Source organism: Ctenocephalides felis, unplaced genomic scaffold, assembly GCF_003426905.1.
Source record: "Ctenocephalides felis isolate EL2017-DRISC unplaced genomic scaffold, ASM342690v1 CF-g0.4_SCAFFOLD_01836, whole genome shotgun sequence".
NCBI classification, from domain to species: Eukaryota; Metazoa; Arthropoda; class Insecta; order Siphonaptera; family Pulicidae; genus Ctenocephalides; species Ctenocephalides felis.
In genome coordinates, this window is record NW_020537990.1 from 830 (window position 1) to 19,298 (window position 18,469).

Genomic DNA, 18,469 nt, shown 5'->3' on the forward strand with positions numbered 1-18,469 from the left:
CTCCACAACCACAAGACACATACACTCATATTTTTACCAAATTTGGTCTCATTCGATTCAGAATGGCTTGAAACGTCGAGAAAATATAAAATTAGCGAATCGGATTTTTTCGGATACAAGAAAAATATTTTTTGATTCATTCATTAATTCATTTTTGATGCACCATTTTCTCAAAAACTGACATTTTTGTACTCTTAATCTCCAAATCGGCTGCACCTGCCTTGCCAGAAACAAATCATCAATACGAATCGCAAGTATTTTTAATTATTTAAATCAGTTGATCCGTGTTCCCGAAATCGTCGACACAATTTGTACCCGAACACACACAAACACCATTTTTCATTTTTTTTCTTAGGAATGCCAAAATGTCCAAAAATATTTTCAAATTTTTCAAAACAATCTAGTTTTTCCAAAATTTTAAACTATAAATATATAATACATATAAATATATAAGTTCCAGCAATTTGTCATAAGACACGTTGCCATGCACAACTAATTTTTAACTTCCTGTAGGGCGTGTAGGGTAAGTTATAGTAATCGCAAAAAATCGAAAATGAAATTTTTTATATATTTTTACGTTTCAAAGGTTTCTGAATATTTTGGCATACCTTAGAAAAAATTGATGTATGTGTGTGTGCGTGTAATAAGTATGTATGTGTGAATACAATTTTTCGTCGACAATTTCGGGAACACCGTTCGAAATTTGAATAATTCAAAAAACATTCGATTCCTATTGATAAGAAGACGGGCTGATTCGTTTTTGGCAAAGGCAGGTCCAGTCGTTTCAGAGATACGGCGCAAAAAGAGCCAAAAATGATATTTCAGTTTTTGAGATAACGGAGCGTCCGATTTGAATAGTTCAAAAATCATTTTATTTGTACCTACGAAATGAAGACCTGATGAAATTTTTGGAAAGGCAAGTCTAGCGATTTTGGAGATTCAATAAAAAAGTTAAAGAAATGCCATTTGGCGGTCAAAAATTATCATTAGACATATGCACATCAAATCATCACCTATTTTATAGATATTTTAAAAATAAGAACGAATTTTGTTTACATTTCTATGGGTTCCGTACTAAAGTTTAACCGATATACCGCGACCCGGCGCCTACGCGCTTCTATAATTCGTTTCTAAGTAAATAACGTATCGCAATTGCTTTAAGAAAAAAGTTCAAAATTTTCAAAATATTTCAAAGTATATAAAAATTAAAATTGTCCAAAAGGGTAATTTTTTTTCAAAAATTTTAAAATCCTCAAAAATCTATTTTTTTAAGTTCTAAAAAGTTGATTACACTACTAAGGCTATACACCACTAGTTTAGTGGCTCCCGAAATCGTTGACGCAAAAATTGTATCCGCACATATCATACATACACACACATATATCAATTTTTTTTAACGTAAGGTATGCCAAAATGTTCAGAAGACCTTTTATTTCAATTTTTGATTTTTTCTGAGATTACTTACCCTACGAGAAGTTAATAAAATATACATCTGAAATTCTTATAGCGTTCCAAAAAATGTAACCGAGAGCTGAAAGTTGACTTAAAATTATTATCTAAACTAAAACTTTTCGTGTACATTCCGATACCATTCACACAATCTATTGCATAAAACCGCTTTAGACAAAATTTTTCAAAGATTTTTTTCCAAAATGAGTTGTGCACATATACCATCAAAAAACAAACACTCATCATGACCATAAACGAAATGTACACGAAATGTTTTAAAACAATCAAAACCACAAACTAAATATTTCATGAACGCAAAAATGATATGGATGCTGGTTTTATTAACGAATCGTACAATGTACATGTCATTTATATGCCAAGTTAAAAAAAAATGTAGACTGTGTATAGTTTATATATATCTTCGAAAAGAAGAAGCCATCGACCACATGACTTCCAGAAAATTATTAGAATCACAACGTCGGAAGAAATCAGAGTAAGTTTTTAATCTCGTCGTAAAGTACAAGCACCATGGCACCTCCGGCGCCTCTCAACACGTTGGAGAAGGCGCCCTTGAAAAAGGCGGCGGGACCTTCCTGTTTGAAGATTTTGACCCAGCAGTCCAAAGTGTTTTTGTACACCATTTCGGAGGCTTTTAGACCAGATTGCATCATCATGCGCCTCCTGACCGTGTCCAGGGGATATGACAACAGGCCTGGGAATGGAAACAATTTAGAAATCCATCTTGGCATCTCCAACAGAAGAATAAATAAAGTCAAAGGTAATAGAGCCACAATCTCCTCTCGGTAAATCAAATTGCAATATTGGTGCAAACAAATTCTTCGTAAAATATTACATTAAATTTTTTTCCAGGCATAAATATATTCCATTGTTTCCTTTTGATCCAGAAAGGTTGACTGCTTCCCATTACCTTGTAGACTTTTATTTGTTGCTTCAGATGTTCCAAGAAATATTATGCAAATTGCCAAAATTTTACAAAATATCTTATTTGACAATTTTGTGATATCATAAACCAAATTCTCAAATCAGTATTTACAAAAATAGATTTTTTTAAGTAGTACATAATATTTTTTTTTTTAAATTTGATTAGATTAAGAGGCCAATTTTGGGATAAAATAGAAACTTTATCCTTCAGGTCTATATTCGTATGAGTTGATAGTAACAAAAATCTATGTATTTGCTGTGCGATTAGGCGTTTCACACACAAAACCTAACTTCACCCATGTGTTATCAATGAGACATCACAAAGTTGCATTTTTGTGCGTTTTGTAAGTTAGGTTTTATGTGTAAAACGCCTGATTGATGAATAAGTTTAATAAATGTAATTAATCAAGACATATTTTTGACAAAAATGATGCAAATTGTTACTTGATCACTTTTTTGTAAATTTTTAAGACAATGCATTTGATTTGACAGGGTGCCCAGAACTGTCATAAAAAATTAAAAAAAAATTATTTCACATAGTTTGAAATTTATGAGCTTCTAAGTACAACTTACGGCTTGGCTTGGTCAATCTTGAACCTTTTTTCGGTTATTGTGGTTAAAGTACATATTTTCGAAACTACATGAAATTTTTTTGACTTTCCGAAAAGAAGTTTATGTTTTCATCAAAAAATACGAATCGCTTATTTTATGTTTTCTCGGCGTTTCAAGCCATTCTGAATCGTTTGGGAGCAAATTTGAAAGAAGTATGTGTGTGTGTGAACAGATTTTTTACCGTAAATTGACGTTTTCTCAAAAACGGCTACACCGATTTTAAAAATTTAAAAGTCATTCGATGTATCCCGATGAGGACTAGCTTCAATAAATTCTGCGCGACGATCAGCCAAGCTGTTTCTTTGTAAATCGCAGAAAAGCGAAAAAAATTCCGTCCCCGTTTTAGCCCGCAATTCTGAATCGATTTTGGAAATTCAAAAACCAAAAAATTCAAAAAGTTGGAAATTGTGCTGATTAGTTTTTGGTAAAGATCGGCCGGGCTGTTTTCTTGTAATAAAGTGTTAAAAAACTTTTGTTTGACGATTTTTATGAATTTGTTACTATCACCACGTTTCGGCTTGACGTTGAGTTCTGGGACACCCTGCATTCTTTTTACAACTTTACAGTTATTTATTAGTTTGGTAATTATACGAGTCAAAAGTGTACTTTTTAGCATTTTTGTCGATTTAATAATTATTTTTATTAAAAAAAATTACGTAATATTGTATGAACGACAAAATAAAAATAAATAATTATATATTAGATTAGAAATGCTTTTAAATATCACTAAGATGTCTTGGCTCCAGGCTCCTAAATATTTAACAAAAAGTTATCATTAATATTTTGTTTGATGATGTGCATGCATTTTGATGATATGTACACAACTCATTGCGAAAATGATTGTTAATTACTAAATTTTATTTTAATAATAGTTTGAAGAAATCAAAATCCTTTCTCCAACAGCAACAAACAGCTCTGCAGTATATCCATCGAGAAGTCTCATAATTTTTTGGTTATTAGATTTTATCCTAACAAAATTTAGATACATATTTTTTTTAGAAGCATAAATAATGTTAGGTGTATTTAAGAACATAATTTACTTAAGAAACGTAAATAATGTTTGGCGTGAAACTAAAATTAATCCGTTCGCTTCCACTTGACGACCTGTGTGTACGAGTATCGTCTATAGATGACATCGAGAAAGAAGAAAAATAACTCCGATTTATTTAATTGAGAATCACTATTATTTTATTTAAAAGTGTAATTTCTAATTTTTAAGTATATTCTCAATGATGATACTGCCCCACTGTATTTTTACATGAACCATTTATACGTGGTCAATGGAAAATGCTGAATAACATGAACAATTTTCAATGAATTTTGATGAAGTTTTTGTTTGTTATCAAATTTAAAGCCTTACATTTTTTTCAATTTGGTTCGACAAACAACATCTATGGCGTCCTCCTGACATCTTGACTACGTCAATAATTATATAGTTAATATATAGTTCGTAAGACTATACATCTATCAAATGACCCCCTTCATTAAGCAAATAAAACTTCGCTTTTTCCATTGACCACATATTGATGGCGCACCCTATAAAAAAAATGGTTGCTTAAAAAATATCTCCTAGTTGGCAACTATTGTGCAAACCCACTGGATGCTATTAGTAAAATCCATCTACCATCTTTTTTATAAATTTCAAGTCAAATCTTATAATGTTTTTAAGTCTATTATTATTTTCATAAGTCTATTATCTATCATCTACCAGCAAGGGTGGTGACGGCCTGGGCAATCATAAACGAAATGATCAAGGGCGTGTTCTTAGGGTCCGGCAAAAGACTCCTGGCCGTGTCGTAGCACCCGAAATAGGCTGCCCGATATATGATGATTCCCTGAACAGACACCACAAAGCCTCGATACAGACCGAAAAGTCCATCGGATTTGAATGTCTTCACGATACAATCGACCATTCCGGTGTACTCGCGCTTCTTGCCGCTGCCGACGTCGGCACCCAACCTGAGGGAAAAGATTTAAAGGATTAATTATATTTTAATAACTAGTGGTGTATGGCATCGTGCCTTAAGGCAAATTGCCAGAACTTCCCGTATCGTAATGAAATATTCGAGAAATTTTAAACGTTTTCAAATATATTATTACAAATACTGTAACTTTCATTTTTTTTTGCTATCCTGTTATATCCGAGCAAATCAAATGTAAATCATAGATCAATATATCTCTAGAACATTAACAATCGTCATTTCATTTCGAATTCAATTTAAAAAAAATACCTAAGTTGTCTAATTTGCACAAAATTGAAAAAGTGCTTGCATAGTCACAGTCTAAACGCATTTGCAAATAATTCTGTGCGACATTTTCACTTATACTGTGCTTAGCTTGGCGGCATTTTCACATTTTTCAATAGTTGTTTTCAGTGCACGCACTTGAGTAAACATTTGTACCAGAGTGGCGCTTAGACTGTGCTTAGCCTGGGTAATATTTTGAATTTTTAATCCAAAATTACAAATATATTCTATGAAAAATCAAAAAAGATGTAATAATTTTTTATCCTCAAAAGCAATTGTTTTGTCAATACAAGCAGAAAGTTTTTTAGATCATTCAAATCGGACGCTTAGTTCACTCAAAAACTGCCATTTTGTGCACATTTAGCTCTGTATCTTCCAAATGGCGGAACCTGTCTTTGCCAAAAACTAATCACCTCTTCTCCCGATCATTACAAATTGAATGTTTTTTTGATCATTCAAATCGGATACTCCGTTCTCTCAAAAACTTGATTTGTATTTTCTGCACTTTTTGCAGGCAGCGGCTGGAGCTGTCTTTGCCAAAAATTAATCATTCTGCACATCTCTCTATCAGTAGGAATCGAATGTTTTTTAAATCATTCAAATCGGTTGATCCGTGCGATCAAAATCGAGGACGAAAAATTGTATCCAAACATACCCACACACACATACATCCATTTTTTTCTAATTGTAAAGTATGTCAAAATGTTCAAAAACCAAAGTTTTGAAAATTTTTTAGAAGTTCGAAATCTTATGGAATTTTTAGAAAGAATCATTTTTTTAAATTTTTTTGAGAATTTGGAAACTTTTGTAAATTATTTTTTTTTTTAAATTTTTGAAATATTCTTAAATTTTTGTAAGCAATCGATGTTTCTTTAAATTCTGGCTTGGTTTTTTTAATTTTTCACAATTTAGTTTTTTTTGAAAAGGATGAAAAATTTCGAAAATTTGAATATTTTGAAACTTTAAATTTTTTTGATAATTTTCAAAATTACGAAATTTTTTGTAAAAGCATTTTTTGCACACCGACTAAAAAGCCTAACAATCGAATACAATAATCAGATTTACTAATTTTTATGTTTTCTCGACGTTTCAAGTCATTCTAAATCGGATGAGACCAAATTTGGGAAAAGAATGTGTGTGTGTGTGTTTGTGTGAATAGATTTTTGACCTCTCATCAACGTTTTCTTAAAAACGGCTGAACCAATTTCAAAAATTTAAAAGCCATTTGTTGTGTATCAATGAGGACTATCGTTTCTCATTTTTGTGTAGCGATATGCCGAGCCGTTTCTTTGTAATTTGGCGAGAAGTGTTAAACTTTTCGTCCACATTTAAGCTCATACTACCGAACTTATTTTAAAAAATCAAAAACTGTTCGAAAGATATTAGTTGAGATTAGTTTTGGGTAAAAATCTACCGAGCCTTTTTATTGTAATTAACTGTTGAAAAAAAATTTAAGCCGAATTTCATTGAACTTTTTTGGGCGATATATATCATGGTCCTATAGAACTTACTGAAATATTACGGCCTTACGACAAGTAATTTAATTTTAAAAATTCATCAAAATTTGAGAAAATGAGTAGTATTTTTGACTTTTGTTAAAGTTAAAATTAGACGTTTTACTTGGTATAACGATAGAGTACTTGATCTCAATGAACATACTAAACCAAGTCCTGCGGAAACTGGTTCAATTATAAAAATTGTTGATTTATGAAAATTTGCTTTTAGAAAATACTCCGAGTTAACGTGTTCATTCGTTTTCAACTATGTGTAATAAATCCACTCGGAATACTTTTTCAATGACTCATAAATTAATTTATTTTTTATCGATTAAGTGTATTATTTACACATATCGGGAAGTTCATGCAACTTGCCTCAAGATAAAATGCCACTTTCAACTACTTTTTTTTATTATCATTATTACCTAGTTCTCGCATAATCCAGAGGATAGACGAATCCCAGAGCCGTGGCTCCGGCGGCGCCGCCCGACGCCAAACTTCCTGCAAAGAATCTCCAAAACTGCTTCTTTTTGTCGACGCCTCCCAAGAATATTTGTTTATAAACATCCTTGAAGGCGAAATTGAGGGCCTGAGTCGGAAAATATCGAATGACGTTCGCCAAATTGCCTCTCCACAGGGCCAGGACACCTTGCTCGCGAGGAATTCGGGTGAAGGCGTCGATTATACCTGGAAGAAAAAATTTAGATGAAATAGGTGAAAAGACAGAAAATTTAATATAGTTTTAAACTTAAAACTTATGACCCATCAGGGGTTTGACGTGAAGAGAGATTTGACAAAAAAAAGAGTGCGCGTAAGGTTCACACGCGATTGAAGTAAAATTTATTTGCTACTGTACAAGATGGCACTTAGGTAAAAATAAATACATCATATAACAATTTTGAATAATGTTCATCAGTAATATGGTAACACTCTTGGTGCACACATTTATTATTGTCGACCATTATACACATTTATATAATGATAAATTATCAATTATATATTTATAATAGCATTAAAAATATGTATAATATTTAAAAACAATAATGTAATTAAAGTCATACTTCAAATATGACATGATCGGTTTGTCATTGTAATTAGCATGTAGAAATGAACCTTCATTAGAGAAATGAAGTAATTGCTGATTAATAAATTCTATAATATTTGAACACACAGTGGATTATGTTAAACAACGCCTAAACAAATATCGTTTTCGCAACTTCACTCATCATGTTATAATTGTGTTTGAAGAACTTCATGTAATTAAAATTAATATACATTCATTGACTGCTTGTATTTTTTTTACTTTTTCGCTGACGATGTAATCTTTGATTTGACCGCCAAATGGCATTATTTTTTAATTTTCTTACTAGATCTTCGAAATCGCTAGATTGCCCTCCTAAAAGTTTATTCAGTTCTTCATCTTTTCATTACAAGTAAAATGTTTTAGTAAAAGTAATTTTAGTAAAAATATTATGCAATAAAATGTAGTAAATGAAATTATATGCCGAGGCAGTATACAAAAATGTGCAAGTGCGTCATGTTTGTCAGACAGCAAAATCAAACCATCATCAAATTTCCATTTGTGCAATTATTATCGACTAATTTTAAATTTCATATATTCGGGGCACAAATGTCTAATTTGACTTTCTAGAAGACCGTGATATATATATCGTGAAAAAAAGCTTCATAAAAATCGGCTGAATTTTTTTTTTCAACAGTTAATTAGAAGATAAAGTAGATTTTTACCTAAAACTCGGTAGATTTTTACCTAAAACTAATGAGTATTCCAAACCAATATCTTTCGAACAGTTTTCATTTTTTTAAAATCGAGTAAAAATTGCGGGTTAAAACGTGAATGAAAAGTTTTACACTTTTTGCTATTTATAAAGAACAGCTCGGCCAATCAAATACGTTGACGAATAAGATACATCGAATGGCTTTTAAATTTTTGAGATGGGTCCAGCCGCTTTTGATAAATCGTCGATTTAAGGTAAAAAACCTGATCAGGCAAACATACACACTTTTTCCAATATAGGTCTCATTCAATTCAGAATGGCTTGAAACGTCGAGAAAGCATAAAATTAGCAAATCGGATTTTTTAATGAAAACAAACTTCTTCTTCGGGAAGATAAAAAAAATAATGATGAGTAAAAAATTAGCTTTCGTAAACCGAACGATGGTACATGAAATTACATTTTTTGCAAATTTCAATTAAAATTCTTTATGTTGCTAATTATTTTCCCACTCGCCTTTATATTGATTCTCCGGTCTGATCTGTTTAGAAACAGCCTGCACCTGCAGCAGCAGTTTGACTCTTTCAATGGGAGCCACAGCTGTTTTTGATATAGCTGCCGAAATTCCGCCAGCTAAAAAATCCTTCATAAACGAGGACGCATCCTTCTTGGGTTTTTTCTCTTCAGCCATTATTAGGATATATTAGTCACTTCAGCTATGGAAATTTGTATGAAGGACTCTGCTGGGAATGGTAATAAGAGTAGATCTATTCTGTAAAGGTAAATGATAATCAATAAAAGATAGAAGAGAAAAAAACTGTTGAATTTAACTTAAAATTAACAATACGTCTTATAAAACAATTAAATAAAGTATACCTAAAAATTATATTAAAGTCTCGTAAACTAAACAACAGTGCTCACGACCAAAGAAACTAACAACGGAAAAAAATACTTTTGTTATGGATTTTCAAACTTTGTCATATATCTCCCGATAGCAACGTCGTAAGAATCAAGGTGATGACTGGTTATACATCTTTTGTCCTCTACCTTCAAATATTATTATTGAAAAATTCTTAACTTAACTTGTTTATGAGATATCGGTGTTAAGTTGTAACCCTAAACTTTCTGTAAAAAAAGATTAAAATTTTTTCTGTCATGGATGAGTAAAATTTTTCAGATTTTTTCGTGATACTACAACATTGACATACCGACTAGGGTTTGTCGGTTTTAAAAACCGGTTTTTTGGCGAAAATTATGGAATTCAAAAACCGGTTTTTTAGTGGAAAAAGTCGGTTTTCACGGTATAAATGGAAAATGACAAATATAGCCAAATATAAAAGATAAATGAAAGCGTTTTCATTCTTGAAATCATATCGGTTCAATAGCATTTGATATCTTATCAGTCTGCAATGGTTCCCAGAAAGGTTTTGTATATATCAATTTAGATTTTTATACCAGTGTATATATTAATTTAAATCCGTGTGACTTCTTCTTGAAGAAGTAACTTCCTCTACTCAAACTTAAAAAAAGAGTTTTAAACCCTAGAAGCCACAAATTAAAGAACAAAAAACTTAGAATTATTATATCAGGCTTTAAAAACAATTAAGCATAATTTGGTCGCAAGTATACTCGTAAGAGTATTTTCTATTACAGGAATTTTTGTGAGTAAAAAAAGGACACGTCTAAGTAGCAATTTGATAGATGTTCTCAGTTTCTTGAAATCATATTTTATTAAACAAAAAATAATTAGAATGTTTAAAAGTAATTAATTATAATTGCTCGGAACAGACAATACTCGAGTTTAGCTTATTGATTATACAACTGAAATTGATATTAACGAGTATGTATCAACATGCACTCAATAATTTTTAATTTTTTTTAAATTTAATTAATGTTTTTTATTTAAAAATGTATTATTTTTATTTATTCGAAAACTTTCCTTTCACTATCATAAAAATATGTTCATTCTTATATGTAAAAATCATGCATGAATAACAAATAATTATTTTCAAAGTTATTATAATCAAGATAAACTATTATTTTTTAGTTCTACTAATTAAAATTAAAATAATTTTGTTTACTATCTATCAAATTGAACAATAAATAAATTCAGTCAAATACTGCTATAAATTACACTAAAATTGCGGATAAATTACAAAATATTCGAGCAAAAATTTATTTTCTATATAAAATTCAAAAACCGGTTTTTTGGTAAAATTGAAATTCGAAAACCGGTTTTCTGAAATGTCGGTTTTTGTATAAACCCTAATACCGACATATTTATATACTAAAAATACTAAATTTCACCACTTGCCTGTATTCCGGGGATCAATGTTCGTCCAAAATGTCGAAAATGTTCCTGCGCCGTTCTTTTGTCACTTATCCAATATCCTTCAAATTGTATTCTAAACTTGATACCACGTTGTACCACTAGTATTCATACTAAATAACCAATTAATATTCATCTTTCGACAATATTCCTTCAATTGATGTCCTACAAAGTTCTGAAGATCGTTATTTGTTGAAAGTCGATGGCAAACTTTTACATTTTGACGTCAGAAGAAATTTGTTTGACAAAACAAAAGATCGCGGTTTCGCCAATCGCGATGCGGTGTCAAAATTTGACGGAAATTGAAAAGTCAGATAAATGATCCATGAAAAAGTCATAGTATTATAAAATAGTAATAGAAATTCAAAAATGATGTTATTGTAATAATTTTGAAAAAAAACGTTGCCAAGCATGAGGCGAAGACAAGCGATATAAATACAAATTAAATTAAATAAATTCATTAACTAGTTGGTATTGGTATTTTGCCCTGAGGCAAGTTACATGAACTTCCTGATATGTGTAAATAATCGACCTAATCAATAAAAAATAAATTCATTTATGATTAAAAGTATTCTGAGTGGATTTATCACACATCATTGAAAACGAACGAACACGTTAACTCAGAGTATTTTCTAAATTTCCACAAATCTACAATTTTTATAATTGGAGCAGTTTCCGTAGGACTTTAAGGTTCAGTATGTTCATCAAGACCAACTACTCTATCGTTATACCAAATAAATCGTCTAATTTTAATTTTAACAAACATCAATTTTTAAAATTAAACTACTTGTAAGGCCGTAATATTTCAGTAAGTTCTATAAGACCATGTATATCCCTTCACTCAATAAGTCCATAGGATAACTAAGAAAAACCCATTTTTTTGGCAGAATTTTTTTTTTATTCAATATAATTTCTGTCGAGGACGATATACCGATTATAGTGAACTTCGAACCTTTCAAACCCATTTTTGTAGTAGGATTTGTACTTAGCTACAAAATTCGGCCATCATCTCATCATTTGGCAAAGATTTCTTTAGAGCGAGCATTTTTTTGAGATCTGAAAACATGATATATAGTAAGTGGGAAAGCAATTCGGAGCCTAATTCATATTTTTTTTGGCCACTGTTTTTAAGGATTTATGAATTGGTGCGTTGTTCTGATGGAGCAGCACGGTTTTCTTTCTTAAATGGGGCGGTTTTTCCGATTTTGGTCTTTAAATGTTCCAATAAAGTTATACAATAGTCATTGTTGATGGTCTGGCCTTTTCCAAGATAGTTGATGAATATCATTTCTTGCTGATTGGTTGCATTTTTTCTCGTCAACGTGTCTAGTCCACTCGGCTGACTGTCTATTCTGGAGTCTATTCGACTCCAGAGTAAAGTGGTGAAACCAGGTCACATACTCACATCCATGGTGACATATTGATAGAAAAACTCCTTTTTTCGATTAAACAACTCCAAACACTCTTACGAATCATCAACTCGTTACGCTTTTGGTCAAATGTGATTTCGCGCGGCACCGATTTTGTGCAGAGGTTTTTCCTATTCAAATATTTGTGTACGATATGTTCATCACGTATTATTGATATATTTAGGGCGTCAGCTATCTCAGGCAAATTTACTTTTAGGTTTTCCAAAACGTTTCGGTGGACTTTTTTGATATTTTCCGTTCACCTCAATTGGCCTTCCAGAGCATTCAGCATCATCAGTGTCTGTAAGGCCACGATTAAAATTAGCAAACCACTTCTTTACCATAGAACAGTCCAGATAACACTTATCAAGCTATACTTTGGCAGCAATGGTATTTTACCAATCAAAAAACAATGATGAATCAACCCACAAAATTGCTTTGAATTCATGGTTTCGAAAAACTCGAAAGTAAAGTCACTTAAACCTCTGTAACTTGTAAATTAATTGTCCAATTGTCATGAAGTTTTGACATGTATCTTCTTAAAGTTGTTTCTTTCTGCAAATCATATGGATGATTACATAGCTACATCATCTATGTATTATCCTACGGACTTATTGAGTGATGGGTTATATCGCCAAAAAAAGTTCCATGAAAATCGCCTTAATTTTTTTTTCCACAGTTAATTACAGGAAAACGGCTCGGTAGATTTCCGCCTAAAACTAATCAGTATCATTTCCAACTAATATCTTTTGAACACTATAATTTTTTGAAATCGATTCGGTAGTATGAGCTTAAATGTGGACGAAATTACAATAAAACGGCTCGGCCGATCTTCGCACAAAACTGACAAAAACAATAGTCCTCATCGAGATACATCGAATGGCTTTTAAATTTATAAAATCGGTCCAGCCGTTTTTGAGCAAACGTCGATCTACGGTAAAAAATCTGTTCACGTACACACACATACTTTTACCAAATTTGGTCTCATTCGATTCAGAATGTCTCCAAGCGTCGAGAAAACACAAAATCAGCAAATCGAGTTTTCTAGCAAAAACATAAGTTTTCCGTTCGGGAAATAATTAAATAAATACCCAAGTTTTCTAATCAGGTAATTTACTGATATCATTTTTTACATTGTGAGTTACACATAATGTAATAATTTTATTTAATAATAATTTTTATTTATTTGTCTTATAATATTTACAAGTAGAAGCGTCTCATTAAATGAATTCGATGACGAGGGACATATATCCACCGAGACAAAAATAATAGACTTTTATTTAATAGAAACTGGCAAAATAAATATATAATTATAGATTTTTATGTATATTTTTGTCTCTGTAGATGCAAATCCCGAAAACGGCTTTCTCTATAATGATATGTGCGTAAAATAATAAATGATAAAGGTAAAAAAAACGTTGAAAAGAATTGAAAGAAAATTAGTTTGTGGTTGGCAAAATTTTAAATAAAAATATATTTATATATATATATATATATATATATATATATTTGTAAACATTGATGAATTTTAATTTAGGTTTTTTATTAAGTATTTGTAAGTTATAAGGTAGGGTAGGGCGGGGCACAAAGTTCTAATTTGACTTTGAGCATTTTATAGTAAAAACCAAACCAATTATGTCAGAACAAATAACACATATCAAACAAACAACTATCTGACTTGTAAAACTTCCCAGCTAATTCATCATTGTAGAAATGTGTTCTTTTTGCTGTTTTTCAAAAATTTGTCTCTTCGTCCTTTTTTTACCCCAAGGACCAAACAGGTCCAAAGTCTCATTTTTAATTTTAAAGGGATTTTACGAAATAATAGCTACATTTTTCAACCAATGCAATATATAAATTTCATGTGTACATTTTTTACAGAGATCACCCTGTAGGTATATAATCTAGTATTTCGTCAGAAATATTCATCAGCAAGGGAATAACTATTTATTAAATTCATCTCTTGTAAAATTGCTTTTGTCAACTTAATCTACAAGTTTTTATTGTTTCCACCTTTGCCAAGGTAAAGGTTCAGTTGGTCCTTTTTACCTCACCCACGTGTAAGCTTTTATAAAAGTTATATAAAGGTTGAATCTAACTTAGATTTAACAATACATCTTATAAAACAATTAAATAACGTATACTTAAAAATTATATGAAGGTCTCGTAAACTAAACAACAGTGCTCACAACCAGAAAAACTAACAACGAAAGAAAATACTTTTGTTAAGGATTTTCAAACATTTCCGTATATTTCCTGATAGCACCGTCGTAAAAATCAAGGTGATGGCTGGTTATACGTATTTTGCCCTCTACTTTCAAATATTGTCATTAAAAAATCAATCAGTGGGAAAGGGAGGGGTCTTGTAAAATATAATATATTATTTTTACCCAAATTAAAAAAAAAATAAAGGGCGGTCCCAAAATCCCTAAAAAAATGATCACGTGACTAATGGACGCCACCAAAATGTTTTAATATAGAGCCATGTCGGCCTAATATATTTTACATAAAAATATCGTTTTTCCAGAAATTTTGAAAAAAAAGGCAGCGGCCATTAATCACGTGCGACTTTCAGGGGTGGGGGGGATTTGACAAAAAATTACGAATAATCAAGTGGGGGAGGGAGAGGTCAAATAAGATATCGCGTGTATTTATTTTTTACCTAAATTTTCAAAAAAAAACAAAAATTTTACGTTTTTTTCGTAATTTCGAAATGTTTGTTCGGAAAATTTGGTGGGGAAGGGAGGTGGGTCTTAGTTCTAAATATCACGACGTATCAGCAAAGGGGAGAAAGGGTCCAGAAATTTCTAAAAAATCAATCACGTGACCCCAAAGGGCTACAATATAGGGCCATGTCGGTCTAATGTGTGACATAAAAAAGTAGACATTTTCCAGAAATTTTGGCAACAAGCTTTCTTGGTGCATTTTTAACTAAATGATTTAATAAAGTTACCACGCCCATGTAAAAATCTGATATTACCGTAGCGATTAACGAGTTAAAATTCACAATACTTTATCCATCAATGTTTACAATAGTTAAAATTTCAAACTCAAACCAATATATCACAAATTTCATTTTCCATGGTGCGATAACGTACATCAATTACTTTATCTTCAATATTCGATGCAAAAATATTGGATTACATCTTATTAGTAGCAAAACAGTTTTACATATTTTATCCTTTTTTGAGCCTATTGGAACACAAACACCAGCATATAATATATAATAATATATAGATATACATTTATAATATACATGTTATATACAGACATAATAATCGGATTTTATTTTTTTAATAATATACCGAAGTATTGAAAAGATCACAACTTAAGGACTGTGTTGCATTTGAACCAAGTCGGAATTATTATAATTATAATATATATATATATATATATATATATATATATATATAATTCTTCTGTACGGTTGAATGATTTGATACTTCTCCTAAACGGTTATTCGGATTTTGATAATTTTTTTAGAGTTTGTCAAAGGAAATTTTTAAGATTTAATAAACGATAAAACTATAGTAATATTGTAGAAATAAATGGCAAAAATTACAAAAAAACACTTATCATTGTTTGACATTGACTGTCATCTGCTAGAAATGTCAATTCACTTGAAATTTGAATTTAGCTGAAATCATGAGCCTAGATAATATTATAATATAATATACAAGAAAAATGTAATGTCTACATTATCATTGCCAAAAAGCAGCTGAGATGTGCCAGAAATTAAAATAATATAAGATACAGTCAACAGCGTATGTTTGGTAGATGAAATTATATAATTCAATTTAATAAATAACGCAATAGGTTGAGTTGGACAATCCTTTAAAAATCAGTTGTTTTTTTTTAATTAACATTTAAGCATTTTTATAAACCCAAAAAGAATCTTAACTACAATTATGTCAGGTCAAATTAAAATTAAAAGAAAATTGATTCCAATATTAAATAAAAATAGCGCTGGACAACCCTTGATGAAAATAAGTAGTTTTACAAAGTTAAAACAGTTTCATGTATTTTTCAATTTCATATTATAGAAAATTAAAATACACAAAAATTGGTGTAAAAATTAAAAAAAATGTTAGGGTTAAACAACCCTTGATATAAATGAATATTGTTTTAAAGTAAAGAGAGTAGTATATAATTTGTTAAAAAAAAAAAATAAAGTTGACCCCAAAATTAAATAAAAAATAATTAGGTTTGGACAACCCTTAATAATCATAAATTGTATTTGAAAGTAAGATTTGAGCTTTTTCTTCAAGTTCAAAAATCTGAATTAAAATTATTATTAAGAAAATTAATTCCAAATTAAATAAAAATGGGGTTAGACAACCCTCGTTAAAAAGAAATAGTTCTGTCAAGTAAAAAGAGTTTCATGTATTTTTCAATTCTACAAATTATAGAAAATTAAAATACAGAAAATTGGTATCAAAATTAAAAAAAAAATTAGGGGTAGATCCTTGATCACAAAATAAAAAACATAAAATAAAAAAAGTTGAACCAAAAATTTAAAAAATTATAAGGGTTGGACAACCCTTCCTGATAATAAATTGTATTTTAAAGTAAGATTTAAGTTTTTTCTTCAAGCTCAAAAATTTTAACTAGAATTATGTCAAAAATATTCAATGGTAAAAAAATGATTGAATTGCTGAAATGGCTATAAATAATAGGAGTTGGAGATGAAAAAGTAACAAATTTGGTTTATATGTATTTTAGAATTCCACTGTATACAAAATAAAAAATAAATAGTCGAAAAATTTAAAAAAAAGAGCGAACAACCCTTATTGCTTCGGGCTTTAAAATAGGTAGTTGTCGATTGTAAGACCTACTGAATACGCATATAAAATTTGGTAAAAATCGGTAAAGACGGTAAAGATATATATATATATATATATATATATATATATATATATATGGCGCAAGAATTTACTTAATGACATATGTTCATAATGAATATTCGTAACTTTTAATTGAATTGCGGACTATCTAAGTGTTAACATTAGGAGGTAAAACTTTTTAAGAATTTTTTTTATTAATTTGGAAGCAATTGAGCCCTTGGGAGCAAAGAAATTCGAAAATGTACATATTAAGAACCACCATAATATATATATATATATATATATATATATATATTATGAATGTAATTTCTACTTGATCCTAATGCAACACAGTCAGACATTGAAAACCACAGACAAATATCACTGGACTTTATTATTAAATCACAAATATCTAAAAAAAATTCTTTTTCATCACGAAAAGGCCATGTTTTACTAATTATAAAAAAGCAATAATTTTTTTTTTCGGTAGATAAAAATTCTGTCCAGAGTTATAAGTCCACAGTACAAATGTTATTAGTATGTATATAGAGAATATTATCACATTGCCGCATTTAAAAAAAATAAATAATTTACCAAATCGAAATAGTTTAAACTAAAAACAGTCAAAGCCTTTAATTTATTTAACAATGAACATTTCTCAAGACAAGTAAGATTTTTCGCAAAAAATCTTACTATCCACTTAGTATCTTAAAATTACTTCGAAGTGCCAAAATATATACTTTAATTTTTATTGTGTGAAAACATGGACATTTTTTTTAATTTATGAATTTATGCGTGTGTGATACGATGAATTATGTTAATTTGTATTATTTAAAGTCGTCTAATAAATTCTATATTCAATATAAAAGTTCGAATATTAAACCACATTGTAAACTGTTACAATGTGGTAGAATAATCTTTTTGTTGACTGTGCCTAATTTTTTTTTAAATTCATCTCCAATTTTAACCAGGGCCTGAACACGTTCCAAATCGTAGGAAATTTAATAATAATTCTGTCAATTTTTAAAAATAAATTTATATCTTGAAACTATCTTTCCTGAGCTTCGACTATTTAAATCATCACACAATTGAGCATATAATTTTTATCAAAATTTTGTAATGCAAATTTTCAGGCCCTTGCGCAAAAGGTACTATTTTACACATCAGTAAAAAAATATCACCCTAAAATTATTACTAGCAAAAAAAAATTCTTCAAATATTTAAAATTAAAAAAATAACTTCAAAAATTTAAAGTAGTTTAGTATTTAGGTCATTTTTTTACATGTTTCAAAACGACTTGAAATTTTTATTCCGGATATTATCAATTATTTACAACACTAATAAAACATTTACTAAAATCCAGTAAAATATGTTATATACACTTGGATATTGAAATTTTGAATAATTCGCAGTTATTTAAGAATTTTCCT

General features: G+C 29.9%; 1 protein-coding gene across 1 annotated transcript; it reads right to left on the reverse strand.

The window, feature by feature from the left end:
* Nucleotides 1–1,785: 1,785 nt before the first annotated feature.
* LOC113374473 (ADP,ATP carrier protein 1-like) lies at nt 1,786–9,169 on the reverse strand. The gene is made up of 4 exons (XM_026614507.1): nt 8,995–9,169; nt 7,171–7,432; nt 4,712–4,962; nt 1,786–2,161 (listed from the first exon to the last, which is right to left on the reverse strand). Exons 1-4 carry the CDS (start codon nt 9,167–9,169, stop codon nt 1,938–1,940), a joined length of 912 nt encoding a protein of 303 aa, XP_026470292.1. The 3' UTR covers nt 1,786–1,937.
* Nucleotides 9,170–18,469: the final 9,300 nt, after the last annotated feature.